Source organism: Python bivittatus, unplaced genomic scaffold (genome assembly GCF_059951505.1).
Source record: "Python bivittatus isolate LINGU-HERP-01145 unplaced genomic scaffold, Pbiv_v1 ctg000610_np1212, whole genome shotgun sequence".
In the NCBI taxonomy this organism is placed as follows: Eukaryota; Metazoa; Chordata; class Lepidosauria; order Squamata; family Pythonidae; genus Python; species Python bivittatus.
In genome coordinates, this window is record NW_028277088.1 from 24,672,296 (window position 1) to 24,687,001 (window position 14,706).

Genomic DNA, 14,706 nt, shown 5'->3' on the forward strand with positions numbered 1-14,706 from the left:
TAAATACTGAATTTTTTTTGCCCTTTTGAGGGGCATTTTCCCCATTTATATTCCATGTTAAGCATTTATTATTCATAATTAATCCAAGATTTTGGAAAAGTCAATACCTGTAGAGCCCAACATGGGATCTTCTTCAGTGTCTTGAATTTGTTGTGGCATTCGTTTAGTCACTTCCCTTTGTGTCTCCTCCAATTCTTCTTTAATTTTTTTCAGAAAATCCTTGCTTTCTGCACAGAATTCAACCTAAGTCTCTGTTGCTTAAAAGTAAAAATCACCCCTTCCAACTTGTCCCATGTAAATGGAATTTTCTTCTGTTTAAGTTTGTCAGAAAAAGTACTCTTTTCTCTTGTGTAGTATTTTATTTGGGATTTCCTTAAGTACAATTACATCTGTATTATCAATCTTTAGTCTAGTATTAAAATGCTGCTGTAGAACTTGGTCTCTTGTCTTCTTCCTGACAAAGTGCACAAGGACATCCCTCAGAACATTTCTTAATTTTGCAAAATGTGTATTGATTCTATAGGCCTTATTGATCTCTCTATCTGTATCATCTTCCTCCCAATCCATAAAATCAGACTGAGATTTAACAATCTTTTCTCTGATATCTTTTCCATGTTTTTTGGAATTGCTCTAATCTTAAGCAGAATTCTTTTTCATTCAGTTCCAATAATGCCAAGTTGTCCAAATCTTTTTCCATCTCTATTTATGACTTCTGTCTTACTCCCCAAAACTTCCACTTTGTCAGTAATTTGTTTTAAGTCTGCAGCCAATTGTCCTACAGATTCTTCAATTTTCTTAACTACTTCTTTCATATCTTTTTTCATCCTCACAAATCCTTCTTCCGTTTCCTTTTTAACTGTTGCAGTCATCTTTTTGCCAAATTCTTCAAACATTTTCTGCAATAAATCTAATGAAATACCCTTATCTGTAATTTGTTCTAATGAACCCCTGCATTCTTGCCCCAATTTGGCAGCTTTCCTTGTGGTTGCCATGGTGAGAAAGTGAAAATATGTCAATTACTATGGCAAAAGTAAAAAGCAAGCTGCTGCTTCTTCTTTTTTCCCTGTTTTGCTTCTCTCTGTCTTTAAAGCTTTAGTCCCAACTGGCACTCTGTAGTCACGGTCATACAGTCTGGCTCATATTACTCTTATCTTCTTGTTTTACAAAATCCACCAATTATTACTGTCCTTAAAAATAAACAAACAGCATTCCCATGAAGGTCTGGTCTAATTAATTTTACTGTTTTCAAACGCACTTTCATCAGAAAAATTATTTCTTCTATTTTTTAAAATCACTGTCCTCTTTGTCCGTTTGAAACTTTCTTATATCACAATCTTATTAAGCTTTTTGCTTTTAAATTAAAATCCTTTAAGATAGCATTTTTTTTTCTTTTCTTAATTTCAGAAAGAAGGCACTCACCAAGAGATTTTGATCTTTACTGCCATTGGAATATCTCTCTTAGGTTGTAAAGCAATTACATCGTAAAGTGATTAAGAAGGTGAGGCTTTTGCCAGTCCAATATCCATAAATGCTGCACAGCAATTTAGGGCAAGTTGTAAATCCTTGGCTCCCAAGCCTCTCAACCCATGACCGATCACAAGAAACTACATTCCTGCAGTTTTCTCATGAGGAGCAGCTCTACCAGAGTACAAATGGTTGATCTCCCAATTTCTCCTTCCTCCTCTGTCAGCCAGAACTGTCTCCTGGCTGGAAATTCCACTGCTTACTGCCTCTGCTTGGAGAGACGTCTAACTGGCCATAACACCTCACCTGGAAGCCCATAAAAGACAAACTTTTATTATAATTTAATCAGTTCCATAAATTATTGCATATAGTTGTATGGCTAACTCTGGATACTGTTAAGGATAATGTAGGATCTTATATGTTCAGCCATGCTGTCAGGTCTGAAGGGCTTTGGCAAAGTACCTTGAGCCTCTTACTCTTCCTGTCAACATCACCACTTCCTCCTCCTCCTCCTCTCCTTTCACCAATATGATGTTCTGGTTGAGCAGTGAGATGCTTTCTTAACATTTGGGCTCACTGGGGACTCCTATAGCCAGTCTCCACCCCAGATTTGAGCCCCATAGATAAGACCTAATAGTGGCATGGGGTACACAGTCTTATATTTTACTAGGTGGCACCCAGTAAAACTAAAGTACTATTTTACATGTTGGATTATTACACAAATAGGCTGTTCACACCAAAACTTAGCTGTTTTAAACATCAGTAATATAATAGTATCTATAACAATGCAGACTACAGACAGAATGTTCTCTCATTTGAAAATGACGACTGTGAACATGCAGTATGTTAACGAAAGATTAACCATGAAGCACTGAACCACATTCACCCCAATTCCATGAGATTGGCCAATTTATTAAGCCACAACTCGTGAATGATAACTTAGCTGATGTCTCACCCTACTGTCATCTGATTCCACTTCTTCTCTGGTGCTCTAGGGTTCCAATTTAGATATCTTGAATATTCCTAGAACTGCATGAACACGACCTGAGTTCTCAACAGATATTTCATTTCTAGAATGGAAGGTATCAGACTTCAAGTGAAACTTGTATCACCACAGCACAGTAGACATAAGCCTTCATTTGTTTATGTTCAGATCAACTTTGTGTAGGATTTCTATCATGCTGACTGAAAATTCCCAACAAAATCTTGATGCATCTAGAAGGCATCAGCTTGGAAAACACTTCTGTATCTTTCTAATGCTGCATTTTAGATCAATATGTCATATTTAAGAAATTGCCTCTTCAATGTTGACATTGAGCAAAATTTGAGAAGTACAGTGCAACTTTATGCCAGGCAGGGAGTTTACAGATTAGACTTTGGTCTTAGCGGGTTACTGAGAAATATATGAATGTGAGAAGGGAAGTTTGGTGGTTTAGAGAATGCATATGATGAAGTGCATAGGCTTGAGTGATTTAATGTTTTGTATGAATATGAAGTACAGCAGAAGGATGGTTTCTAAATATGGTAAGAGTGATATATGATGAAAGTAAAGCATGCATGAGAATAAATGGAATGCTAAGTGAATGGTTCAACAGGGACTAGAACAACAACATATAATGTTCCAAGTATTATTTAATGTATTTATGATAAAAATATGAGGAATGTTTGTGGTGAAGTTAGAAGAGTGTTCATTACATGAATGTATGTATACTTTTATATGCAGACAATGCTCTATTGACTAGATTTGCAACAAATGTTTGATGCAGTGAGGCATATGGATCTGGAAATTAATGTATCAAAAATAAAGGTAGTTATCTTTGACAAAAAAAATAGAGTGAATGGGGTAAAGTGTATGGTGTTGTTATTAACTACATTTCCTTTCCTTTTCCTTATGTCTGTAATTTCTTTTGCTTATTATTTGTATGTGTTTAAATAGGGATAATTTGATTATTCCACATGTGTATAATAATCTGTTTCCATCACATGAAGAATTACAGTTTAGTAGCAATTTTCTAACAGCTGTGGAGGCCGGACTCAAAATTTTCTGAGGGTGAATGTGGTACTGTTTTTCTGCATCTTCCATTCTTTTTGTCTACATCGGTTACAGAGATTGGCTTTGGTGTTGAAAGCATCCTCAGAGTCCCATACATACCCTCCCAGCTGCATCTATTTTATACCCATCACAAGCACTGTAGTGGCATTTTATTAAGTGATTATATCACTTCTGCTGTCTGACACACTTATTTTTAAATTGTTTCCCTAGAACAAATACTGAACTTTCTCAAACATTATGTCGGGCAATATAAGCCATCATGTGTTCCGAGTAAGGACTCTGTACAAAAAGATCCTTCAGCTTCACCGTGTGTTGCCACCGGAACTGAAAGCCCTGGGAGATCAATATGTGAAAGATGAATTCAGGCGGCACAAATCAATCAGTCTTCAGGAGGCCCAGAACTTCCTACAGGAATGGGAGGCAAGTGACTTCTTCTATACTTGGAGTTACCTTGCTTTAATTTTGTGCTTTGGATTGGTGCTAGGTACAGAGTATCAAAGGCCACATGATTCCCCCAGGCACCCCCTGAACTCCATAAAAAGTTGCTATTGAATTGAAATGCTTAATATGACAAAAGTAGAAAATAGTTAAACTCATGGCATGCAATCATGCTACTTGTATTTAATAATTAAAATAATTTTAATTAAGTTTAAAATAAAAGAAATCAAATGATGTAGTTTTTTTCCTGGGTTCACCAACTTAATTATTTTGGATATTTTGGACCTTTAGTGCAGCTCTTGGTATATCACTTAAGGTCAAATGTGGCCCTTTGTCCAAAAAAGTTTGTACATCCCTTATCCATCTCACTATGCAGTCTTTCTGGTACTCCTAAATTAAAATAATGTCAAATGATTTTTGTTTGTTCTATAAGTAATGTGTGTTGCAGGGCACAAGTTTGGTTTGTTTTTATTTTGTAATTAGGACAAGGTTTGACAAAGGTCAATTGTCATAAACAAGTAAGTACTAAATAGGGTTTGGCTTTGGATATCTGCAGGGGTAGAGAATCTTATAGGATTCTTGAATGCTATGTGGAATTTACTGATGATTCTTTTGAAACCCTGATTGATATGGCATGGGGAAATCACAGGGGGTGGGGGCAGACATGACTACTTTTAAACAATTGCTGTTAATCATAAGGAGCCAGTTCTTTGATTCTCCTTGAAAGGTTAGGACAGTGAAATGCCTTGGCAGACAATTGGATCATGGAGAGAAAACAGAGCTCAACCTGACTGAACAGGTTGGATCTCTTTATTGTACAATTGTACTATTTTAGATGGATATGCAGCTCTTACATGAATTTGCTTCATTCTCAGTGTATACCTGTTCTTTCAGTACCTACACTGATCTGATCATTGTAATACAGTAAGCATTTTTGATTCTTAGGTAATGGGGAAGTTTCTTTTAATGCTCTGTAGAGAAAACAATGCTCGATACTTAATATTATCTACAAGTAGTGGGTTGCATTGAATTGAGTCTTTTTGTCTGCATGGCATAATCTTTGCTTAATCATAGTTTAAATAACCACAATTGGCTAGGCTTATGTCGTATCAGCCATAAACTTAATTTATTCTTATTTACCATTGAATAATGGTAAAAACAAGTTGTGGAACCAAGGGAAATAGTGAGTTAGATGTATTCAAGCAGAGGCTAGACAAACAATCTGTCAGGGGTGCTTTAATTAGATTCTAATATTAAATAGGAGGCTGGACTCAGAGGTCTAAATGACTTTTTGAAATCTATGTTTCTATGATAGTTCAAACAAGTTACATATTGGCTGAGTTCAGACAGGTTGCATAATGGCATAATGGAATAGGTGAACCCAACCTGGATAGAGGCCATAGATTATTTCAACAAAGAACACTAATTACAGTGTATGCCCTCTCTCTGTCATCCATCTGGCTTCCTTTCTGTATGATTTATGGAAGTAGTTTCTGTGCTAGTTTCTAAAAGCTTCTTTCTATGTGTCAGATTAATAGTTCCTGTCATGAAAACCATAGGTGAATGTTCATGCTGGAGGATAATGTACAATAAAACATGTTTTGTTTTGGAGAAACAGCTCTTCAGCTAGATCTAATCTGCTTTATCAATGATCAATATATCCTTTTCCAAGTTTAATAAATCTTTATGAATTAAATTAGAATAATTGGTACTCCTTATAAAAAGGTTTATCAGTGGTTTGCTCTGATATTACTTAGGAACTTTACTGATTTAATCATTTAATCCAGCCATTAAAAAGACAATAATGACTGAGCATTGTAGAAATAAATAATAATGATTAAGTATTATGCTGGAGTTTCTGTGTCTTGAATGAGCATAGCATACTTTTGGTAACAGTACAGAATAGAGCAAAATTCTCTGTTAGTGAAAATGGAATTTCATAAATCATTAGGGAGTCAGTGCAATTGTACTTGGTTGGGCATGTAAACATGTAAACATATATAAGATGTATTAAAATCTGACCTATTGAATTCTTCCATTAATTAAGAATGGGCAATTTTATGGTGGCCGAGGGTTGCATGTTAACATTTGGGGAAGAGCTGGAGGGCGGAGCTGGCGTCGCGGCGATACGGCGGGCGATCCTGGGCTCCCAGGATGGCAGCCGATATCTCCTCTCCCAGACGGTCCCGATGGACCTAAGCCGTCCCGTAGAGATGGCGAACGCAAAGGGCACGTCCCGCGGATCTCAGGGACGCCGCAAGTCCCAGATCGATCCGGGGAGAAGCTCTTGAAGCCGGCGGAGGAGAGGCAGCCAAAAATGGCTGCGAAAGCCGGGACAGCTCCAAAGGAAGATGGAAGAGAAGGGTGTCAACTGGGTGAGATGGACTTTTACTATTCAACTATTCTTAGAGAACACCTTAAGTAACTTAAAGAGATTTTTAAAAGTGAAGAAAAGTGGATTAAGCGGCGAGATTGAACCCTATTAAAAAAAAGAAGGGGGAGAAAATTTTTCTTTTCAACTTTCCCTTTTTAGTGGAATTGACAAGATGTTTTTCTTTTAAAAAAAATATATTTTTAACTGGATTGGCTTTCTCTTTTTAATACTCAATAACTCTTTATTTTAAGCCTTTTTTTTTACTAAGATTTCTTTATTGTTATAAGAAATTTATATCTTTTTGACTTTGAAATGGGGAAAGTGGAGTTAAGAGAAAGTAAATGAAAGAAAGTTGCACTGCCATTTAGAGGCGCGACTTAGTGCTTTTTTTTTTTTCATTGTGACGCATGCTCAAAGACCCTGTGCTTTCTAAAAAGATAGTGGGATGTGCATGTTTATACAGGTGCCATCCGTAACTATAAACAAGAAAGTGGAGTTGAAAGCGACTTTGAAAATATTAAGATGGAAAGTTTGAGCCAGTCACAAGAGCCTTGATTAGTGGCAGTAGCTCTTTTTTCTGCTAGAAGCTCTGCTTTGCTCTTTATTCCCCCCCCCCCAGATGGATTTTTTTTTAAAGAGGCTTAGCCTTTTCCTTCTTTTCCTTTTCTTTTTATTTTTCCTTCTTTTTTTTTTATCTCCTTTTGCTTATTTTTTTATATTATTTTTTGAAAGAAAAAAGATAAAGAATCCTTTGACTCAATGAAGGTTTATCAAGATAATAGACTATACGAGAAACACAATGCAGAAAAAGATCTTTAAACTATTGAGGATGACTATAAAAAATTGGAAGAAGAGCTGCAGAAATTCTCAAAAAAAAAAAAAAAGAAAAAGAAAAAGAAAAAAGATATTAAAGCTAAAATGGACTTAATTAAACATAAAACGGGATCATTGGAAAAGGAAGAAATAGTACAAGAAATCAGAAACATTAAACGGAATTATTGTGAGGCCTATAAACTGAGAATTAAAAGGATTAATCAACTGATAAATGAAGAGAGACAGATCTGTTCTTGGCACTGAGGGTGAGAAAAAGATTATACAAGATTATAATGGAAAATCGTACTAAGAGAATGTACAAAAAGAAGAAGTAAAACAATATTGAAAGAAACTATTGCAGATGTTTAAAGAGAAAATCAGGGGAATACAACAATGACGGAACTGACAGAAGCTTCCAAAAGCAGAATGTTCAAAAGGACACTTATTATTGCTTTCTCTTATCCAATAATATAGAAAAAAGGAATGAACAGCTAGATATTTTGGGATATTGAATGAAAAGGGTGAACTCAAAATTATGCAAGCGCTGGAATAAAGTATAAATCTGAGATATATAGTTAAAAATTGTATAATATGTAGTGAAATCTGGTTAGAACTGTAACTTGGTTAGAATTGTAATTGATACTGTAACTGATATTGGTTAGAATTGTAATTCTTAAGAATTGGAAAAATTAAAAAGTACTTATGCAGGAGGAAGTTATTCAAAATTATGGAATGTGCAGAGATGAGTTAAATTGAGATTTGAAATTAGAGTAAGAAGATAAGCAATTTTATATGACACGGGATTTGTTTTTATTAATGATTAGATGAGAAAATATAGTAATGTAATAGATTAGGAAATTTTATAATAGAAATTTGATATTAATTATCATATATATACACATATAATAGATAGATGGAGATGTATTACTAATCCTATTGAAAGTTAAAATTTTTTGCAATATATGATTTTATAGATTAGCTATGAATGATTAATAATTGTTAATTGATAAGTATACAAGTATATTTTGAATAGATGATATGAGAATTTAAGATTATGAAAGGGGCACCAACGAGTTTAACTGGTTGACACACGGTATAAAATGGAAGATGCTTTTTTATGCCTTTTTATGTTTTTGTTTGTTCATGTTTGTTTTGTGTTTGTTGTAAAAATAAAAAAAACATTATAAAAAAAAAAACATTTGGGGAAGAGCTGAGGAGTGGTTTGAGGTGGAATTTGGAGGCTTTTCTTCATTTTTTAAAGGGATAATATGCTTATTTTAAGGCTTATACTGTAGCTTCCATCCGTTTCTTACCTTAAAATGATGGGAAACTTTGCCATCATTTTTAGCAATTGTGGTTGCAACCTTTTTTGGACCACACGATGCCCTGGGGTTGCAAGTTACCTAACCCTATTCCACACCAAGGGAGGGAAACTTTTATTTGCTGAGGGCCACATCCCCACACATGTACTCTGTTGAGGGCTGTATATCGTTGACACTAGAGCCAAAAGTAGATGGAGAAATAACATCTGTCTCTCTGAAATCTCTTTTTCTTCTTGTCTGTCTCCCAAACAGCAGGCTGTATGAAGGAAATTGCAGATATATCTTAACAGAGGCCAGGACTGACCTTTTGAAAGAGCTTTTGAAATTTAGACTAAGAGCTGTATGAAAGTAGACTGAAGGTTGCAAGACACACATCCATCTTACAGCTCTTCATGTTACAGAAATCATTTTTAAAGATATGTAAGCTTACCCTCTCCTAGATGTAATCAAGAAGCAGTTCTCTCAAAGAGAGTTGCTTAGATCAATCAGTGAGCCTGACCTGGAAGTTTTTATGGGATCACAGAATATTATTGGTGTCCCTTTGATCTTGATGATATAGAGATGGCTTATTAAGCCAAGATATACGAACCTTTTGCCAGTATATCAGTCACCTCTCTCTTTCTTTGATGTGAATTGTAACTGAACTAGGAAATTTTCAATTAGCCCACATTTCTTATTTTGTCTAAATTAGGAAACTGAGGTTATATGCTTTAGAACTATGATTTGAGGTAATGTTCTTGCTTATTCTGAAGCTTATAACTGGAGCTTTCCTGTCTAAAAGAAATGGGAAAATACAGTTAATTAGAAGCTTACCAGTTTAATTACAGCTTGTTTATCTACATAAATAATTGAAGTGCTCCTGGATATTTTGGCTTCATTAAAAAGTTATGATTGTCAATACCAGATCATTATGTTGGTTTGGTGGATCTTCTTTGTACTTCCCTTTTTTGCCCAAAGCTGGCTGCTTTCATCCAGTCCATACTGGTCAGCCCTTAAGCTCAAGTTTCAGGATATATTGTGGGTCTGGCTCCTGAGATATATATAATTCCATGTTCAAGATTACCATAGTTTCACTATAGTATACTGTGTAATGAACTGGCATGAATTTAGATATAATTACCTATAACTACAATTACAGAAACCTTTCCCCCATGCTCAAAGTAACCTTCTGTAATTACTAGGTAAAGAGGTCAGTAGTGCATTTGTTCAGAAAAAGGAAACACAAAATAGTAATAAATGTCTGTTGTACTGTTACTGTGGGATATATCTTGCTGGAGATTTCAGCCTTCCCAACCCAATGCTCTCCAGATGCCTTGTACTATAAGACATTAAAATACAATACAAAGCAATAAAGACATTAACACTGAAATATAATTAAAACAGATTTTAAGGTGAGAAGTCCAGAAATTATTTTATCTGCAGAAATGTGCTGAAAGAAAGAAACTGAGATAAGTTATAAAGTTCTCTTATTCATAGCATTTCTTCTTGTTTCTCAAAAATCATTATATTTACATTTAAAACAATAGATGCTGGAAACTTTTTTTCAGGCTTGTGATGCTATCCTGACTGAGAGTTCTAGACAAAGACAAATAAGTTATCTCAGCACTGTTCTTAAGCAATGGAAGGAGTTCCACAACCTGATACATTTCAGATCTGTTGAGACTGTCATTCCCAGAATTCCCACCTAGCAACCATACTGAGAGAAATCTGGGAGTTACAGTCTCATCACATCTGGAAGATGCCAGTTGAGACAGGTTTGGTTAGGCTAAGATAAAGCAAAGTCACCTTCAGGTTGAGTTGGACTCCTAGTAACTTCATGGACACATCCACATAATTTTATTTGCAACAATGCAGAAAGGTTTGCTATTTCTTCTTCAGGGTTTTTTTTTTTTTTTTTAATTATTTGCCAATCTAGCCTGTAGCCTTGGGATTTTGCGGTGGACTTTAAGTCCTACCTATATCCAACCCAGCTTAGCTTTTATAAATCAACTGACTTTATTTAGTGCTACCACCTAGTTGGGTTCAGGCTAAGATAATAACAATTAAACCCTCCCTGATCTGTTAAGGATACTTGTCCTTTTCCTGCAGCTCTTGGCATCTTCTAAGCAGTGAGGTTTGAGGCTATGGAAATTTCTCTCTGGGAGCCTCCTCAGGGTTGTTGTTCTTTTTTAATCATCTGTGATCTGTGATCTAATGGTTGGAATCAACTGGTAGAGACAGCTTGCTGGGAATCAGGGGTAAAATGTATACTCTGGGGCAATGGATCCACATGGGATTGATTAAGAAGTGGATGTGTCTCTTTCTCAAGGCTATGACTATATGAAGATGAGGTGTTCAACAATTTCTGGTTGGGAGTTATGCTCTAGATTTCTTGTGCATATTTATCTAGTAGGATAACAAGTTCGGTCATAACCATTCAATCAGGATTTCAGCTTATGTTACTTCAGAATTATTAAGTATCTGGAATATCCCATCTATGACAAGTTAACAGGTGGCCAAGAGAGGGTCCTGAAGTGAGGCATTACATTAGAGTGTTTCTCCACCTCCACAAATTAAAGATGTGTGAATTTCAAATCCCAGAATTCCGCAGCCAGCATGAGGTTGAGAAAAACTGTATTAGAGGATAGAGTATCCACTCAGGAGAAACAATGATGCACGCTAAGGCTATCAGTCATCATGCTTTATTGTAGCAGCTGCCAGTCTTTTTACACCTAGGAGTCACATTTAATTGAAATGTATATTTTGGCACTTACTTTTTAACTTTTCACTGAATATTTCTATAATAGCGGAACTGTTCTTGCAAGCCACCCTAGATCAGGCTTCAACCCAGGTGTATCAGTTGGCAGGTTAGAAGAAACACAGCTGGATACACTATACTGTATACGCAGAAATGTACACAGACATACAGCCAGCATTGATCAGTTGATCCATTTCCCAGTGACCAGCTGATTTGTATAAATATACCTTTGTGGCCAAAGGCTAATATGTATTGCAGATTGCCCACAGCTATATTAATGGTAACAGAATAATGGAAAGACAGCAGCTTTTCAGCTGGTCCCCGTGGAACCTCTTTTTATCTCCAGAAGGTTGGTAGGTCTTCTAAGGCTCCAAATGATTGAAGGAAGGACCTTGAATCAGCTAGGGGGAATATAGGACCTGGCATTTCAAACTCTGGATCTAGGAACTCGCAACTCCAGAACAATAGGGGAATGGATTTTTACTTCCAGTCAGAATATTCATGCCACAAACAGCTAACTGATCAGTTTGTCAGTTCATGTTGGATCTGCTTGTTGCAGAAGTGAAACTTGGCATTCCATGGCAACACTGCAGTTTTATTGCCTCTTTATATAAGGTTGCATTTCTGAAACTTCCCACATGATGGCACCAAATACCTACTTCAGGGCATCGTTAAAAAACATTAATTAGTTGCTGTGCTGGCACATAAGTGGTCAAGGGGGTCACGGTAGCAGCTGCATTGGCCTGGCATCATGAACTGTTTCATTACAAAATTGTTGACTGCTGTAGTGGTACAAAGGCCAGACATCACCTCGTAGTTTAAAGACTTCCATGAATATAAGCAGGAAGAAAGCGTAAGGGGATTGGACTGGAAAAAAAATCTTAAATATTATCAACCTAGGACACTGCCTAATAGCAGGTCAGTGGCTCTCTAAGATGCTAGGTAGTGAATCTTTTCCATTACCTTATCCTTTCAAATGGAAAGGATTTCCACTAATTGAATCTGGGATCTCTGACATAAAGACACAAAGGCTTAGCCACTCTATTCACATTTATTAGGAATTTTAAATTTTGTTTATTAATTCAGTGTAAAGTCTGCCTTATTGAAACAATTCATAAATAGTGTATGACAGAGAATGGACCTGAAATTTTTTAAAAGACCACGTTTTCTACCTGGGTAGATCATTATGTCCTTTTATGTGAGAATACATAAGTGACTGGTAAGATGATGATTTTGGCTCTTTCTTGGGCATCTGTTGAATTATATTTTTAAAGGCTCTGGACTCCTTTGAGAATTATAGTTCAAACACATTAGGGGACACCGAGTTAAGGAAAGGTACTCTAGCGATCCAGGTGCCGTGCCTTTTAGTGATAGACAAGCTGGGTTCTCCGGCCATTCTTGATTTAACTGAACACAAGAGCATATTGGCTGTGTTCACACATTGGACTGAGGCACTAAGTGATAATGTGAGTTATTTGGTCAATAAGTAGTCCCAGCCATTGTGTTTATATATACACTGCTACATCTAGCAGTATTGAATCTGTTCTTTAATTGTGTACAGCATGAATAAGAATTTCCTTTCCTCTGAGTTGAATCTGCCATTGTACAGCTTCATTAAATAACAATTCTAGCAAGTTTTATCCCTATTTATCCCCCATTTATTCATCTTCTTGTAAGTTCCACATCCTTTCCAGCATCATATTCTAATGGTATTCAGAAACACATATTAGGAATTTGACACTATTGATTATGAAGAGTGTTCAGTTCAGGCTTCACACAAATGGTATCCAAAACAATTTTATGTGAAGTGAGAGAGATAAAACAAGCTCCCCCCCCCCCCCCGGATGGGGAATATACAAGCAGAATGAAGCAGCTATAAGAGAATGGGACTCCCATTCTAGAATGATTTCCCTCAACTTGGAAATTGTGATGGGTGTTCTATAGAGAAGAGAAGAGGTTAATAGTTTGCATATACACACTTTCCTTGCTTTTTCATTCGAATATCAGTGATGATTTCTTAAGAAAAATTATTTCTATTTCTGGTATGTTAACTGTAAGATTGGAATGTTTAAAAGACCGTACATATTGAGATTGATAATATGTTTTGTATATTGCTTTTAATGAGTTGGACCTCTGAAAAGTTTGACAAGGAAATATGTACATTGAAATCAGTGGTTATATTTGAAATGAGTGTGTAAAATAAGATTGGATGCTATACTGCTATGCTATAATTTAAAGGTCTTTAAATAAAGTAATTAAATGAGGTGAAAAGGCCTATGCGAATACACACATACATACATACATACGTACGTATGTATGTATGTAATAGCAATTCATATTAAATCATTAGTAATTTTTCTTTACAAAATGTGTAAATCTCTCCTGTTTTTAAATCTTGATATCAATTTTAATTACTTTATACAGCCGAAGAAAATGTATTTTTGATTTAGTCTCTTTACAGTGTTTCAGATCACACTTATTTGGTTAATGGAATAGATTTCAGAAGTATTGTTTTCCATTAGGGACAAGACAAGTTAAATATTGTTTTCTTTGTTTCATGGTGAAAAAGAAAAAAAAACCCTCTTTCCATGATCCAAGTAAAGAATGTACTATAAATAAATGAGGAGGCTAATCAACATAAGGCCCATAATTTATAGCAGTGTTTCTCAACCTTGGCAACTTGAAGATGGGTGGACTTTAAATCCTATTCTGGGAGTTGAAGTCCACCCGCCTTCAAGTTGTCAAGGTTGAGAAACACTGGTTTATAGTATAGCCTTCCAAGTTCATGCCCTCTAGATGGGGTACTACAGCTTCAGGTTCAAAATATCTGGAAGGCATGAGATTGAGGATGACTAGCTGTTAGCTAGCAAATATATATTACAACAATAAGTCAGTTTGGTGTGCTTAATGATGTGAAACTAGGAGAATGGTATGTCAAATATATGTAAATTCTGGTGAATTGTGTTAAGATTCAAAGAGCAAACAATAAAATAATAATCTTGCTGGTACCATTCACCTCCCACATATTTATGATAATATTTTTGCTCTTGAGTTTGTCCTAAGTTCCTTCAACATGCACTTGCCAATGAAAAGTGAGCTTTCTGCTTCAATAGCAAGCACTATACTAAAATTAGATTTTTTATACCCAGTGATACAACTGGCCTTCAGTTATTATTATATAAGAGTTCAGTTGTTTTTACCCTGTTTTGTGAGACGTTCTATTCTGTTCTTTCCTGCCTCATGCAGTCATATTCTCAGGAGCTTTCACATTTATGTAGCTACCTCTAAATGCGAGAGTGCTTTCTGTGGAATCTGACTGCAAGTCTAAATGCTTTTCTGAACTACTTTTGACAGTGTCAGGCTGCTTCTTCCCTGTTAAGGCAGTAGTTTGAAGAGTCATTACATTAGCAAAAGATCTCCATGCAGGGCAGTCTTAGTATTACACAATGAATAACTCTGGTCGGTTCCATAAAGACAAGAAACATAAAGAACTGTGATTCATTTT

At 35.8% G+C, this 14,706-nt stretch overlaps 1 protein-coding gene across 4 annotated transcripts in view; it reads left to right on the forward strand.

Annotated features, from left to right (window-relative positions):
- The window catches only part of SDHAF3 (succinate dehydrogenase complex assembly factor 3), a 35,453-nt gene that overhangs the window by 4,595 nt on the left and 16,152 nt on the right, over positions 1-14,706 (forward strand). For 2 of the 4 annotated variants that reach the window (XM_088150623.1, XM_088150621.1), the window contains exons 2-3: positions 1,405-1,498; positions 3,728-3,937. In XM_088150623.1, the coding sequence (XP_088006749.1) occupies positions 3,755-3,937 (183 nt within the window). In that variant the 5' untranslated portion in view covers positions 1,405-1,498; positions 3,728-3,754. The remainder of the gene's footprint in view (positions 1-1,404; positions 1,499-3,727; positions 3,938-14,706) is intronic. The other 2 variants (XM_088150622.1, XM_088150620.1) reach the window with 1 other exon arrangement.